The sequence below is a fragment of the Stegostoma tigrinum genome, chromosome 18 (assembly GCF_030684315.1).
Source record: "Stegostoma tigrinum isolate sSteTig4 chromosome 18, sSteTig4.hap1, whole genome shotgun sequence".
In the NCBI taxonomy this organism is placed as follows: Eukaryota; Metazoa; Chordata; class Chondrichthyes; order Orectolobiformes; family Stegostomatidae; genus Stegostoma; species Stegostoma tigrinum.
Genome location: NC_081371.1, coordinates 34,898,001 through 34,915,210, shown reverse-complemented (window position 1 = coordinate 34,915,210; position 17,210 = coordinate 34,898,001). Strand labels below are relative to the sequence as shown.

General features: G+C 39.8%; 1 protein-coding gene across 2 annotated transcripts in view; it reads right to left on the bottom strand.

The window, feature by feature from the left end:
• Positions 1 to 17,210, bottom strand: part of cftr (CF transmembrane conductance regulator) — a 115,585-nt gene that overhangs the window by 66,873 nt on the left and 31,502 nt on the right. For both annotated transcript variants that reach the window (XM_048549303.2, XM_048549304.2), the window contains exons 6-10: positions 14,621 to 14,784; positions 10,006 to 10,131; positions 9,116 to 9,362; positions 8,081 to 8,173; positions 5,161 to 5,343 (exon numbers count right to left, since the gene is read on the bottom strand). In XM_048549303.2, the coding sequence (XP_048405260.1) occupies positions 5,161 to 5,343; positions 8,081 to 8,173; positions 9,116 to 9,362; positions 10,006 to 10,131; positions 14,621 to 14,784 (813 nt within the window). The remainder of the gene's footprint in view (positions 1 to 5,160; positions 5,344 to 8,080; positions 8,174 to 9,115; positions 9,363 to 10,005; positions 10,132 to 14,620; positions 14,785 to 17,210) is intronic.

Below are 17,210 nucleotides of genomic sequence, written 5' to 3'. Positions count from 1 at the left end.
TCTCCACCTATCTTCTTCTCTCTCCATCTTCGGTCCGTCTCCCCCTCTCTCCCTATTTATTCCAGATCCCACACCCTATCCCCCTCTCTGACGAAGGGTCTAGGCTCGAAACGTCAGTTTTTGTGCTCCTGAGATGCTGCTTGGCCTGCTGTGTTCATCCAGCTTCACACTTTATTATCTTGTATTCTCTAGCATCTGCAGTTCCCATTATCTCAGATAAAACACCCCAATCCCACAGGTTACCCTAAAACCACTTAAAGTTGGGCTACTAGCTGGTTAAAATGAGACCTGCTTTCTCCATCTGGGCAGAAGGTCCCACCTCTGAGAGCTGCCGGCAGTACAAATAGCCAGCTGCTCTCAGGTCTCATCAGTGTCATGAGGAAGGGGTGGTAGAGATTCACTTAGAGACAGAAAAATAACTGCAGATGCTAGAATTCAAGGTAGATGGACGGAAGGCTGGAAGAGCACTACAGCAACCTGCAGCAAGCGTTGGCTGCTTGAGGAGCTCCAGCTGAAAATTGATGAGCTGGAATCTGAGCTCCAAACACTGCGGCACATCCGGGAGGGGGAGAAACACCTGGATGCTGTGTTCCAAGAGGCAGTCACACCTGGTAGATTAAGTAATGTTAATTCGATCGGTGGGCAGGGGCAGCAGTGTGTGACTGCGAGTGAGGCAGGTAGAGGAACCCTGCAGACAGGAGCACAGGAGCCGCAGCCCTTGATATTGTCCCACAGGTATGAGGCACTTGCTCCCTGTGTGGATGAGGATCAGGGCTACAGGAAGGATAAGTCAGCTGACCAAGGCACCATGGTCCAGGAGGCCATTCAAGAGGGAGGAGCAAAAAGACAGATTGTAGTTGTAGGGGATTCCATCATCAGGAGGATAGTCAGTGTCCTCTGTGAGCAGGATAGAGAGTGCCGCATGGTGCGCTGCCTGCCCGGTGCCAGGGTGCGAGACATCTCTGACTGGCTTGAGAGGATACTGTAGAGGAAGGGGGAGGATCCAGTTGTTGACGTCCACATAGGTACGAACCACATAGGCAGGACTAGGAAAAAAGACTTGTTTTGGGACTATGAAAAGCTAGGAACAAAATTAAAAAATGTATTTGGGGTCATAATCACTGGATTGCTGCCTGAGCCACGTGCAAATTGGAAAGGGAGGTGACGATCAGGGAAATAAACACGTGGCTAAAACAGTGGCGTGGGAAAGAGGGTTTCCTTTTCATGGGGCACTGTCATCAGTTCTGGGACAGGAGCGATCTATACCGCTGGGATGGGCTCCACCTGAACAGGGCTGGGTCCAGTTTTCTGGTGAAAAGGGTAAATTGGGTGGTTAATAGGACTTTAAACTAGTGAGTAGGGAGGTAGGGAGAAGTGAGCACAGAGGGAGAATAACAATTAAAGTAAGGCAAAGCAGCAGGTTAGCAGGTGATGAAGAAGCTTCAACTCCATTGAAAATTAGGAAAAAAAGTTAAGGGGAAGGAGAACTCAAGAGCTGTTAGTAATGGAGGTAATAGCACCCAAAAAGAAGGTGCAAAAACTGACATAAGGGCACTTTATTTGAATGCTTGGAGCATTCGAAACAAGGTGGATGAGTTGATGGTGCAAATTATGGCAAATGTGTATGATTTAGATGCCATCATAGAGACATGGTCACAGGATGGTCATGACTGAGCGTTAAATATCCAGGGGTATCAAACTGTTCAGAAGGACAGACAGGACGGTAAGTGGGGTGGTGTTGCTCTGATCTTTAAGGATGATATCAGGGCGGTAGTGAGAGATGATACAGGCTCTACTTAACAGAACGTTGAATCCATTTGGGTGGAAATTAGGAATAGCAGGGAGAAGAAGTCACTGATAGGTGTGGTCTATAGGCTACCAAATAATTACATCATTGTGTGAGCGGGCAATAAACATAGAAATAGCTAATGCATGTAAAAATGGTACAGCAATTATCATGGGGGATTTTAATCTACATATCGATTGGACAAACCAGCTCAGTCATGGCAGCCTTGAGGAGGGGCTCATAGACTGTATCTGTGATAATTTCCTTGAACAGTATGTAATGGAGCCTACAAGGGAGTAAGCTATCCTAGATCTAATCCTGTGTAATGAGACAGGAATAATTAAAGATCTCACAGTTAGAAATCCTCTCGGAAGGAACGATGACAGTATGGTTGAATTTAAAATACAGATGGAGCATGAGAAGTTTAAACCCAGTACCTATGTTCTGTGCTTAAACAAAGGAGACTATAAAGGAATGTGGGAAGAATTAGCTAAGGTAGAATGGGAGCAAAAATCTTATGGTGGGTCAATTGAGGAACAGTAGAGGACTTTCAAAATGATTTTTCACCGTGCTCAGCAGAAGTATATTCCAGTGATAAGGAAGAGCTATAGGAAAAGAGAGAGCCAGCCATGGATGTCTAAGGAAATAAAGGAAAGTATCATATTGAAAAAAAAATACTAAAAAGCAAAGAGTAGTGGGAAACTAGCAGACTGGGAAATCTTTAAAGGCCAACAGAAAGCCACAAAAAAGTTATAAAGAAAAGTAAGACAGATTATGAGAGTAAGCTAGCTCAGAATATAAAAACAGGCAGCAAAAGTTTCTATAAATATGTAAATTGTAAAAGAGTAGCGAAGGTAAACATTGGTCCCTTAGAGGATGAGAAGGACAATTTAATAACTGGGAATGAGAAAATAGTGGAGACAATAAAACGTTATTTCGTGTCAGTCTTCACAGTGGAAGACACAAATAACATGCCAAAAACTAATAGCAAAAATGGTATTGAAGATGAAGACCTAGAAACTATCATTACCACTAAGGAGGCAATGCTGGGCAAGCTAATGAGGCTAAAGGTAGACAAGTGCCCTGGCCCTGATGAAATGCATCCCAGAGTACTAAAAGAGGTGATGGGGGAAATAGCAAATGCACTAGTAACTATTTGCCACAATTCACTGGACTCTGGGGTGGCTCCTGCAGATTGGAAAACAGCCAATGTGATGCCACTGTTTAAAAAAGGAAGTAGACAAAAAGCAGGTAACTACAGGCCAGTTAGCTTAACTTCGGTAGTAGGGAAAATGCTTGAATCTATCATTAAGGAAGAAATAGCAAGACATCTGGATATAAATTGTCCCAATTGGGAACACCCAGCATGGGTTCATGAAGAACAGGTAATGTTTAACTAATTTGGTGGAATTCTTTGAGGACAACACTTGCATGGTGGACAATGGAGAACCTGTGGATGTGGTGTATCTGGATTTCCAGAAGGCATTTGACAAGGTGCCACACCAAAAACTGCTACATAAGATAAAGTTGCATGGTATTACATGTAATATATTGGCATGGATAGAGGATTGTTTGACCAGTAGAAAGCAAAGAGTAGGGGTAAATGAGTGTTTTTCTGGTTGGCGGTCAGTGGCTCAGGGATCAGTGTTGGGACCGCAATTGTTCACAATTTACATAGATGATTTGGAGTTGGGGACTAAGTCTGGTGTGTCAAAATTTGCAGATGACGCTAAGGTGAGTGGTAGAGCAAAGTGCAGAAGACATGAAAGTCTGCAGAGAGATATAGATAGTCTAAGTGAGGGGGCAAAGGTTGGGCAGATGGAGTACAATATTGATTAGTGTGAGGTCATCCATTTTGGTAGGAATAACAGCAAAATGGTCTATGTTTTAAATGGCAAAAAACTGCAGCACGCTGCTGTGCAGAGGGACTTGGGCGTCCTTGTGCATGAATCGCTGAAGGTGGGATTGTGGGTGCAGCAGGTAATTAAAAAGGCAATTGGAATTTTATCTGTCATTGCTAGAGGGATGGAGTTTAAAAACAGGGAGGCTTTGCTGCAGCTGTATAGGGTCCTGGTGAGGCCACACCTGGAGTACTGTGTGCAGTTTTGGTCTCCTTACTTGAGAAGAGATATACTAGCACTGGAGGGGGTGCAGAGGAGATTCACTCGCTTGATTCCAGAGTTGAGAGGGTTGGATTATGAGGAGAGACTGAGTAGACTGAGATTATACTTATTGGAATTCAGAAGAATGAGGGGAGATCATACAGAAACATTTAAGATTATGAAGGGAATAGATAAGATGGAGGCAGGGAGGTTGTTTCCGCTAGCAGGTGAAACTAGGTCTAAAGGGCATCATCTCAAAATAAAGGGAAGCAGATGTAGGACTGAGGTCAGCAGGAACCTCTTCACTCAAAGGGTTGTGAATCTGTGGAATTCACTGCCCAGTGAAGCGGTTGAAGCTACCACGCTGAATGTTTTTAAGGCAAGGCTAGATAAATTTTTGAACAGTAAAGGAATTAAGGGTTATGGTGAGTGAGCAGGTAAGTGGAGCTGAGTCTCCGAAAGATCAGCCATGATCTTATTAAATGGCGGGACAGGCTCAAGGGGCCAGATGGCCTACTCCTGCTCCTAGCTCTTATGTTCTTATGTCACACAGCAGGTCAGGCAGCATCTGGGGGAAAGGAGCAGCCAATGTTTTGGGTATTTCTTTTCTTCAGGAATTCAAGAGAGTCATGGTGGTGACATTAAGGGGAGGAGGAGGGGTTTTGGCAGGGTCAGTCCTGAAAGTGCCCCGACGAAGGGGTAAGTGAGTTAAGGGGTTCTGTTTAAGAGGCTGATAGTTTGAGGGGAGAATGGGATTGGGATGATTGCTGGTACTGGGGAAGGGAAATGGAATGGATGATGAGGGGGAAGATGTCCATTGGGAATGCAATCTCTCAAATAGCCAACCGATCGATGTGCTTTGATGCCTCACCCTTTGCTGGTAACAGAAAGAAAATCAAATTGGGTCACAGGCAATGGACATAGTGCATATATATGGTACCTAATTTTACAAGCTCCCCCTCCAGCTGCCAGCATAGCCCCAGGAGGTACAAATTTCAGCCCATAAATACACAAAAATCTGCAAACAGGCACCTATATTTAAATTTTGTCTTAATCAATTGAGAATCTCCAATATGCAAAGTTAATTTGAAATATACTTTTAAGTGATTTAGGAATACCTTCAATTACAGCATTCAGTTCTGTTTTTGTAATTGTATTTCAAGTACAAATAAAGTCTACCTTGCCTGTTTTCTGAGTTCACCATTACCGTAAGAGATACTTTTCACGGCATGTTACCAATATGAATGCATCATTAAAGATCAACTCTCTTACCTTTCCAGATCCTGTGGATCCAGCTACAGCCAGCAGTTCACCTTTTTCTAATTTAAAGCTTATATTCTTCAGGACAGGTGTAACGTGTAAAGAGAAATTACTGAAAAACAGTCCATCATCTCCATTCGCCATGTTACATTCAGAGTCCTTCTGTTTAACCTTTTCAAACAACTCACCAATTCCCTGTTTAATTTTAGAAAAAAAAGTGTTGTTATTATTTGAATTCGTTCAACAGATTTGTGTCAAATGTTGCAATGCAAAAATAAATACCCTCTGGATGAGAGTTTGCTCGCTGAGCTGGAAGGTTAGTTTTCAGACGTTTTGTCACCATTCTAGGTAACATCATCAGTGAGCCTCCGACGAAGCACTGGTGTTATGTCCCGCTTTCTATTTATCTGGTTAGGTTTCCTTGGGTTGGTGATGTCATTTCCTGTTCTTTTTCTCAGGGGATGGTAGATTGGCTCCAAGTCAATGTGTTTGTTGATGGAGTTCCGGTTGGAATGCCATGCTTCTAGGAATTCTCGTGCGTGTCTCTGTTTGGCTTGTCCTAGGATGGAGGTGTTGTCCCAATCCTTATCTGTATGTAAGGATACGAGTGATAGTGGGTCATGTCGTTTTGTGACTAGTTGATGTTCATGTATCCTGGTGGCTAGCTTCCTTCCAGTTTGTCCAATGTAGTGTTTGTCACAGTTCTTGCAAGGTATTTTGTAGATGACGTTCGTTTTATTTGTTGTCTGTATAGGGTCTTTTAAGTTCATTAGCTGTTCATCAGCTAATGAACTTAAAAGACCCTATACAGACAACAAATAAAACGAACGTCATCTACAAAATACCTTGCAAGAACTGTGACAAACACTACATTGGACAAACTGGCAGGAAGCTAGCCACCAGGATACATGAACATCAACTAGCCACAAAACGACATGACCCACTATCACTCGTATCCTTACATACAGATAAGGAAGGACACCACTTTGATTGGGACAACACATCCATCCTAGGACAAGCCAAACAGAGACATGCACGAGAATTCCTAGAAGCATGGCATTCCAACCGGAACTCCATCAACACACACATTGACTTGGAGCCAATCTACCATCCTCTGAGAAAAAGAACAGGAAATGACATCACCAACCCAAGGAAACCTAACCAGATAAATAGAAAGCGGGACATAACACCAGCGCTTCATCGGAGGCTCACTGATGATGTTACCTAAAATGGTGACGAAACGTCTGAAAACTAACCTTCCAGCTCAGCGAGCAAACTCACATCCAGAACCTCATCCTGAGCTACAAATCTTCTCAAAACTCGATAAATACCCTCATTATTCCTTTTTCTTTTAAGAACAGTCTATTTGTTCCTAATTCCAGCAAGATCAGGCTCAGAAATAGCATGAACTAGGTATGAAGTAAAACCTCCTTTTTTGCCAAATGAAATATTCTTGAATATAAGCTCCTATTCCCTGGTGGTTTGAATAGACACAGTTCTCACACAGGCTATCCCTTGTTCACTGGCTAGGCCATCGTTTATTGCCTACCCTGAATTGCCCGAAGGGCAGTTAAGAGTCACCCACACTTCTGCGGGTTTAGAGCCAGGCAAGGTAGGGTCAGCAGATTTCCTTCCCTGAAGGATATTAGTGAGCCAGATGTTTCCTTGCAACAATGAACATTGGTTATATGGTCACCATCAGGTAAACCTTTTTTTTATTAATTCTAGTCTTTTATTGAATTTGCACTTCACCATCTGCCATGGTTGGGACTCAAGGCCATAACCACCAGCTGGGATTCTGGATTACTTTTCCAGTGACATCACCTCTACACTGCCATTGCCCCTTGTGGGGCATAAAGAGAAAAGTTAGGAATGTAAATGATGTTATAGATCCCTCCTCAATGGACCTTACTTGCAGAGAATTAGGATATCCCTCCTCAATGCACATTATTTCTACAGAATGTAGCTTAGAAAGGCTAAAAATGTCTGTAGAAACCTAGAAGGATATTATTTAACCTGTAGTATCCATGTTGGCTGTTTTTTGAACTTTTAATTTTACAAATTTTAAAATATTCCCAAAGTATTTCATAGTGCTGCATTTTTATTTTTCTCTTAGCTGTTCAACGCTTCTGGTGTCAAAATCTGGTATGGTATCATATCGATTACTATAATATTCCATGCACTAACACTTTCTGTAAGGAACTTGCCTAGATTCCACCTACTGCATACTTGAAGCTGCATGTCAATGATTCTTGAATTACAGTGATAATCCAGCAAGCAGATCAACTGATTGAAGCTCTCTTGATGTTCTATGTATGAATGGCTTTCCTACTACGAATAAATCAAATGTACTCATGGTATACATTACATGCATCAATGTAATTTATTAAATTTTCCATAATTGTTGAAGCCTCAAAAGTATAAATGTTTATGTACATTCTATAATGTTACTCTGTCTGATTACATGGCATTTGTGGAAAGCTTCTTGTTGTCTTAAAACTTCTTGTTCTTTTTGAGTTTGCACTGAGAATGATATAATCTAAAATTGAGCTAACTTACTTTTATTTCTGAGAAGTAAATGAACCTAGAAATGAGCACAGACAAAGCAAGTCTGCGCAATTGACCAGTTGTGTCAGTTTGCCTTACAGTTCTTTATAGTCAGTGGTTGGGGTGTGGTCTGGGGTCTGTTTGGGCTTGACTGGAACTCCAATAACATTTTTTTATCGAGCTATTTAGACATCAGGCATGACTGAGGAAGGAATTTTTTTCAGAAATTGTTAATTGTGAGTTAGAATGCAGTCCTTTTTGATCTTCGACTTACTGGATAAATCAATTTGCTGCAAAGCATACACTGATTGGCTCAATGTTTATTATAGGTTCAAATATACAGGAATTGTCAAAAGATTCCACAGTCTAGAGCATTAATTCTAACCTCATCCCAAGAAGCTGTCACATTTACCATCTCGACCTCTTTAGTTGTTAGGTTGTATTCCACAGTTTTGTGTTCATCTTTGTGTAAGAAGTCCTGAAAGACAAAGTTATTATTAAACCCTTGTTCATTAGCTCCTGAGGATTAGGTACGAGCCAATGGTTTGAGTTGGTCAATTTTTTGAATCCATTTGTAAAATTCAGAATTGACAAACTCCAGAACAAAGCATGATAAATCCTTTATATTGTAACTTGAAAATAGCTTTACTAATTTATACTTAGACTCCGTTAATCTGTTAGTGAATTTAAACAGTATTAAATGTTGATCTCAAATTTTAAATGAACTTTACACAAGGCTGATTAAGTTTACAAAATGTTCCATTAGAAAGTGGTACTTAGACTGTAGTTATACTTTCAGCCTCAATGCCAGCTGAGCACATATAAGTACTCCACAAATGTTATGATTAGAATCAGGTTGGTGAGAAACAATTATGTTGTATCTTTCAAAACAATTTCCTAAAATAAGTATAACTAGAAATGACTAGGAAGTTCATGTTATAACATAAAATGCTTTCCATCCATTTTATCTTTCTACAATTGACAGTCATTTATGAGTGTCATTATACCTCGATAGATACAAGAAAACAGCATTTTGAAAGAATAGTGAAGTATAGATTAACCAAACAAATAAATTCAATCTTGCTTCACAAAGCATTCTTTCATAACAACATTTCTCACTAATCTTGCTGGGAGCTGCATCATAAATCAGTAGAATATCTAGATTTGATGAAATTTCATTAAAAAAACCAACTCTGTTGGTTGAAACAAAGAAAAATGAATGTTTGTAAACACCATTCATACAGTGCTCACAAAATCAGTTAAACAATTGGTTAGCAGTTGTATTGTATCCTAGTGAAAGCCAGAACTATGAAAAAAGAGTTCTGACTATTAAACACAATGATAAAGTTTAAAATATATTTTCATTTGGAGGATTAGGACTTTTATAACCACCTTCCCCACCAATATTCCACTGACATACCTGTATTTTACGTATAGCTCCCAAAGAATCATACCATGTTTGTATAGCTGATGGAAATTGTCTGGTGACTGTCATTCGAAGGACAATGTTGTATGAAATAGTGGTGAATATCCTCCGCAGTTTTATGGTATGAGTGAAAGCATAAGGCACCACAGACAGGAACACAACAAAAAAGCCTGAGAAAAAGAAAGCTGAACTACTGAAGTATCTGCAGTAGGCAACTTTTCTCGTCAGCTTTAGTTCAGCCCTGTCAGATTAGAATGAACACAAAAAGTATTACAATGGGAACTTTATAATGATCTTTTTATAAAACTCATGATAACTTATAATAAACAACATAACACAGGGAAAAAAGCACTTTTACTTATAGATCTGAGTGTTGGCTATGTGTTCATATATGGCTACTTAAACTTAGATTGAACCTCTAAATTTTCCAGGCTGCATTTGGTTAAAAGCTCCCATCTCTAAACTGGAAGAAGGGTCCCCAAGGATACAGTAAACAGGTAAGTGAAGGGATAGATAAAAAATCAACATAATAAAACTATTGAGGAAGCGAGTAGGAAAGGAAGAAAATAAGTGAAAGAAGATTGGCTGGATTAGGGCAATGACTCACTCATTTCTAATATATTTATTTTTGCTGTAGACAGTTATTATCACAGCAAGAAAGTTTCTTAAGTCATTCAAATTGCTGAATTAAACCAGTATTTGTCGTTCTTATAACAAAATAGAGCATGCACTAATAATTACTAATCTGTCCCACCCAACACCTACCATCAGCCATTGATCAATTAAATTTAAATAGCATGGAAAAAATAATTGGCTTCGTATTAATTCACAAGCTAAATATTTCCCAAATGTGAACTATGGCACAGAATCAAAATGTAACTTACTGCCTTATGTTATCAATAATCTTTTCCATAGCATCCTCCCAGCAGTACACCTTCACTGACTGAATATTGTCAATAATTTCAGAGGTGATTGCAAGTCGTTCATTTATTATTCCTGCACGTTTGTCTCTGTTGTTTTTGAAAACAAAACCAATTATTTTCTGTTTACTACTACAGCACTATCTCTTCTGATTTGCATTATATTTTTCCTTATTTGCACTGGTTCTTTGCCTCCTGTTTACCTTGTTTCATCCTTGATACACATCATAAATCATCCTCTGAACTGAGAAAGGAGCAAGTCAGCCTAGTACAATCCTGCATCAAACCTGCTGTGTATCTAATCACTGAATGTACAAGGTAAATACAATAAGTATGAATGCCTTCCAGTTCATCTCTGATTTCTTTAGAATGTGCTTGACTTACTCATGGAGCTTCTAATGATAGCTCAGTAAGAGAGCAGTAATACAAACTTACTCCAACTAGACAATAAGCTGGTACATCAAACCATTTTGCCTTTGTATTACACGCTAAGTATAAAACATGTCCAAATATGGAAACAAAATAAAGATTCAATCATGGACATGCACTATAATAAATGCTGAAACACTAAATTGTTAATCAGAATTCAACAACTACCAGCTTAATAGATCATTCTTTTTACTCTAAATTAGTATTCTACAATGTGAAAATACAGAAATGGTTTAAGGCTGTAATTATGTCTGTCAGGAGACTCATTAACAAATGAAAAATTCATCAGCAGAAGGACATCATGACTTGCTGCAGTTTATTAAGATTGAATCACTGTATTCATCTTAGCCCCTCAATCACACAATATACGTGAGGTATTTTGTATTAGCCCACACACAAGGAATTGCTATCGTTGCAAGATGTAATCACATGTCACGGCATTCTGTAATTGCTTTGTAATTGCTTTCAGTGACGCAGGGCCTCAACTCTGACATAATTAATTATACCACCTTTGATACGCTATTGTTAACTCGCTATAACATAGGAAATAACATGAGCCACCTGACCCACTGTGATGCTACATAATATCTCCAACACAGTACACAAATATTTGAAACTGTAAACTCTCACTTTTGCAGATAGTAAATTGTTATTCAAGGTATTAAAATGGTAAAATTTAAATATTAACTTTATTTTTTATTTTCCTTTCCATTATTTTCTCACTTTCCTTCTCTTAATCTAATTTAGTTTGATTCTAATTCACCTTAATTCCTTCTCTGCCCTTCCTCTGTTTCCTGATTAGTCCTTAACTTTTGTTGTTGAAGGAAATAGATTGTTGCTTCCATTATTCATTAAGGTTTCAGTTGTCTCATTTTCCTTCCTCCCACTTGTAGTATATTGCAAAAACATTTCAGGCAGACGGGTGTAGGACAAAGTCTAAGTAATGGGACATGCTGTCCAGTGCTACTCTCTGGCAAAGCTGGCTATGTTTAGTAAGTTTTATGAAGCACAAATTGATATTTATGGCAGTTTTTGAAGCAAAATATTTACTGAATAGTCTACATATACGTATATAAGCCCTATAACAATGTCAGAAAGAAAACTTGGAATACACTCAATTGATTACTTTGAAGTGCACTCATTGTAGACTGCAGGGAGGCCCAAGAGCCAATCTGTGCAGAGGAAAATCCACAAATAGTTAAAAAGTATACGATCAGTTCATTTGATTTTATGGTTATTTGAGAGGAAAGTATTGACCAGGATATCGGGACAATTTTGAATTCTTTTTCAAACAGGGCTTTGGGATCTCTATGTCTGCCTGACAATTGCATTGGTTTTCAATCCTGGTTTGGGGGAGTTAAATCTGGAGAGATCATTGCTCTACAAACTAAACCTTTAAACATGAACACCTTCACTTGGGATTTTCACCCTGGGTTGGACTGGGAGGTGCTCCAAGTGACTTCAGAAGCGTTTAAGCAGTGACCCAGTTTCTTTGTTGGCTGGGCAAAAGTTTTCCTGGGATCAGAGTCATTGTATGCAAAGATTAAAAGTAAAGGTTGGAACAAAAACATGAAATGTACAAAATTGCGAGAGGCATTGATGGGGTAGATAGGAAGAAACATTTCCCCTTGGTGGAGGGATCAATGATCACTAGGTTTAAGGCAACAGATTTAGAGCATATGTAAAGAAAATCTCACTACCTGTAAGGGTGGTAGAGGCAGAAGCTCTCATCACATTTAAGAGGTGTACACATATGTACACAATGTACACTTGTGATGTCAAGCCATAATAGGCTATGGCCAAGTGCTGGAAAATGGGATTAAAATAGTTACGTTGTTGTTTTTGACTGGCGTGGCCACATTGGACTGAAAGGCCTTTTTTCTGTGCATTGATCCCTATGATGGTATCCCTCCTACTTTCACCCCATCAGTCTCTCTGCCCCGCCCATGCCTGTTTGTGAGCCTGCAGCTAACCTGATTGTCTGCCATACTCCTGTGCCACCTTTTGACCCTGAATCCACACTCTACCCCTTCATTCCTCCTTGTGCCACCCTTGTCAGTCAAACCATACATAGTTTTTCATACCCCATGGGCCCATGTGCTAATCAATACCCAACTATCAATTCCCTGTGGCCCTTATAGACTCTTTGCTATCCTGTTCTGATCTTCCTTTTGTCCCTGACACACCATATGACCCCAATCAACTTCATGGTGTTCTTTAGCATCATGCTAACTCATCTCCCCCTCATCACCTTTTGCCCTTCCCTCTCTTTACCAATTCACACATTCTTTGGCTTGGGTATTAATGTGTAGGCATCATGAGACAAGTAAAGTTGCCAGTTTATTTGTTATATTACTTGGAAAAAATAGCTCCTGTTGATACAACAGCCATTAGACTAAACTTGAATGAATAAATTTCTTGTGAGAGCAAATATTTCACTTTAGTGTTCAATGACTTATCAAAACAAGCATTTCATTTGTGGTTAATACCTTATCTGATGAAATATCTCCCTCAAGCACTTAGAAACCTTCAGTCTATAAGCATTTTCATTCAATAAACAGCTGGATCTATTTATCAATGGAAGGAATTTTTAAAAATCCACAAATATCCATGCACATAGGGAAAAACTAGACGTCTATTATTGACATTTTTATATCACAGAACTCTATGTATTGATGAAACACTGTAATTCATAATCTTAAGCTTTGCCATAGTTGGCTAGGCCAGCATTTATTACACATATTTAATTGTGTGAGAGAAGGTGAAGAGCCACCTTTTTGAACTGCAGCAGTCCATGAAATGTAGGAACACCTACAATGCTGCTGGGAAGTGAGTTCCATGAATTTGACCAAGTGACAGTGAAAGAATGATAATGCAGGGCCAAGCCAGAATGGTAAGTGGCTTGGAGAGGAATTTGCAGGCAGTGGAAATGTTCCCATGTATTTGCTAGCCTTATCCTTCTAGGTAGTAGAAGTCACTAGTTTGGAAAGAGTCTTGGTGAGTTGTTGCAGAAATCTTATAGATGGTATATACTGCTGCCACTATACGCTGATAATGTAGGCAGTGAATGTTCAAGATGTTAGAATATACGACTATCACGTGGGCTGCTTTGTCCTGGATAGTGTTGAGTTTTCTGAGTGCTGTTGGAGATGGTCTGATCCAGGTAAGTAGAGACTATTTCAACTCTCTTGACTTGTTGTTGATGGTGGATAGTTTTCAGGAACTAGAAGTTGAGTTATTCACTGCAGAATTCCAAACCAGTGACTGACTTTAGGAGTAACAGTATTTACTTGGCTGGACTAGTTCAGCTTCTGGTCAATGGTACGTTCCACATTTTGAGACTCACTAGAGGCCTCTTGATAAATCAACACTAATTGAGACTGTTTGACAGGTCAATAATTGATGACATTTCCAGACAGATCTTCACAAATTGGACAGCTCCAAAATATTGTGCACTAGTTATGCACAACCTTGCCACAGATAACTGTCCTAAAGAGCATCAACAAATCCCCTCCTCCAAAGGTACCTCAGTTCTACCTCAAATGAATACTGGGTGCTCTGTCCGAAAAAAAAGTTCTCACTCTTATCAAGTATCATGGGATCACATCTGTGGAGTACACCAGTTCCCAAAATCTGAAAGAAATATACTGAGAACAGGCCTGTTCTAATCACCACACTTAAAGGACTCTTAAATCCCATTTCAGTGGAGACAGCTGTCTCTAGGAACCATGCTTGCATGATCCCTGACCCACACCCCAAATCTCATGCAAGTGACAATGAGAGAGACAAGGTTTCGGGGGAGAGACTTGTGATTCTTGACAAATTCTGTCATTTTTTGCCAGGGTGAGACAGTCTCTGCCTGGTGAAAATCAGGGCCAGTGTCATATCCAAAAATGACACCACTACCAATGTGACATTCCCTCTGTATTTCATCATCCATTTCCTACTTAGATAATACATTCAAGTCCACAGTAGATGTTGAACTGAATTCTTCTGGCTCAGTAGAAAGACTGCTAACTGAGTTAAATTGATGTTTGTGTACAATAAATCTAAAAGCCATGAAGAATATGGAAAGGAATTATATACGCATGAAATTTTACTACAGTTGATGACTTAGTTATTACTAATAATTAATGAAAGAATTTGTCACCTATATTGCATCATCTTCTTCCCCAGCCAGGCTTGGAAAAGGGCAAGCATTATTACGAAACCCAATCCACAAAATGCAAATTCTGTCAATTCATTCCAGAGCAATCCCATTAAAAGAACTACTTGCACTGGTGCAATCCAGACGTAGTGGGCAACTGCCACGCCCTGCATAAACAAAAAGCACAAGTCCTTGTACTATCAAAAAATTTGCTGTTGAAGGCATATAAACATAAATTAGTGATTTGGTTTAAATACATACAGACAGACAATATGTCTGTGGATGTAAATAAGATGACAAGCAGATGAACTGACATTTAATGTTTACATTACTCATATTAATGAGCAGCAGTGGATCCAGCCTCAAGCTAATTTTCATGATAAATGCCAAAAGTGGTGAAAAAATGAGGATAAGATCAGTTCTTCTGTTTCTGTTCAGAAGAGGTTTCAAATCTTTCACTTCTCCATCAAAGCGTTGTACCTCTGTCTCTATACAAAATAGATGCCAATTTGAGGCTAAGACGAGGAGGAATTTTTTTCTCTCAGAGGGTTTGTGAGTCTTCGGAGCTCCTTACCAATGTGAGCTGTGAGGGCAGAGTCCTTGTGTACATTTAAGACTGATTCTTGAACAGTAAAGGGATCAAGGGCAATGGGGAAAAGGTAATAAAGTGGATGTGAGAAATGATGATTTATCTATAATCCTGATGAATGGCAGAGCAGGCTCAAAAGTTTGAACAGCTTACTCCTGCTCCTTTACAGTTCATAATAAGCTTTCCCAAATGGAAAGGACCTCTGCTGCCCCATTAAGTATTTTCACTTGATTATCCATTCAATTTTTGTCCAAAAACAATTAACATGAAATAAAGATAATGATTGGAGAAAGGGAATCAAAGAATTGGTGAAATATTATCTTACTTTAACAATAACTTATCTAAACTTGTAGCAGGGAGGCTGTTAGTGGAGCAACAACCTAGCTGATTCAGTAACTAACTTTGTGTGGCCAGTTAACACCAAATGGTATTCTGCTTCAGATTTCCCAACCAATCAGAAAGGGTGGGCAAGGTACATACCAAATCTGTCAATGAGAGTCTTCTTAGTTAAAGGGACACCAATAGTGTCAAAATGGCTGGATTATACATTGATTCCTGAGGCTTCAACAGCCAGGGGAATGGGAAAGACAATTGCAAAGGCCGTTCGAAGGGTATCATGTTCTTATCTGAAAGTTCTACTGTAAGATCGGAGGAATCGAATGAAGTGGTGCTTGCCAAGGAAGGAAAGAAGGCAAGGAGGTGAAGGTCAAAGTGGTTGAGGAAGTGAACAGCAAGTGTGTGCTCTATTGAAATCTGGGGACAACATCCCGGAATCTTCAAGTATCTCATATCAGCAGGAAAGGTGAATGATGTTAACTTTCAGGCACCATGACCCACACGTTGATTTTCTCATCATTTTCCTCTACAAATCTCTTCAGATCAATACACCTTGTGGCTCCACTAACTCTTTTAAGGTACCTCCTCACGTCACCAGTTGAACACAGTTGAACAGCCAACACTTAGGCCCACACTTATCTTGGCGCCATCTTACATCCACCCTCACTGTGACTTTCCTCATTCTCTCCTTTACACTCCCATTTCTCACTCCCACAATTTGGTTTTTTTGCTCCTTGCAGAAGAATTCCTGGATAAGGCAGATCACCAAGGTGGAAGTGTCCTCCAGTGACAGCCATTAGTAATGCATGCCACTTGAATTACTGGTGCTCAAAGGAAGATAGATACGGAGAGCCAATCCTCTGTGTTTGGAATCACATTTTCTTCCAGCTAGATCTCAGTATGCATTCCCCCTGCTCTGTGAAATGATATGTAGGTGCAAAGACAGCCACAGATGCTGCTGCATGAGCTGTTGATGTGGGACCTCGCTCGAGGTCCAAAATAGAGCTCCATAAATGCTATCATGCTTCAGTGAAGATTGGTAACAGGCAAAACTACCTCTAGGTGAGTGACATCCAAGACAGGTGAACTGGTTTCCATCAAGATGTATATTGCCTAACAAACAGCAAGGGCATACTCTCAGAAGATGAAGTGACCAGTGTTTTCTCTCACCTAAGCAGGGATGCTTCTATTCAGTCTCCCTGTCTGAAGGCTTCCCAGTCTGTCAGTTTCAGTAAAGCAGCACTCCCTGTTATGTTTTTGCTTTGTTGGCCTTGGCAAACTCCACACAACTCAGGAAACTCATGCGCTGGTTGTTAAAGACAGAGTTTGAGTTAAATCTTGAACTAAATGCTCCTTGGAATAATTTAACAACTTACCCAACAGCTTGACAGGTATTCACTCTTCCTGACAAACGCATCCGATTATAACTGGAAGTGAATGGGACAATATTGTGCTCCTGACTCTATAGCACTTTTCAGAGTTTTTTCTTCCTTCTGCCCACACTCGAACCCATTTTCCCTGAAGAGTTAAAATTCTAATCAAAAAATTCATTAAGTTGGCATTGGGAAAGAGAGATGATATGCTGTGGAATGTAAATCCTTACTTCAGGAATGGAGAATCCAAAAGATATTTAGTGATTTGAGAAATATTTTGGTAAAAGATAGGACA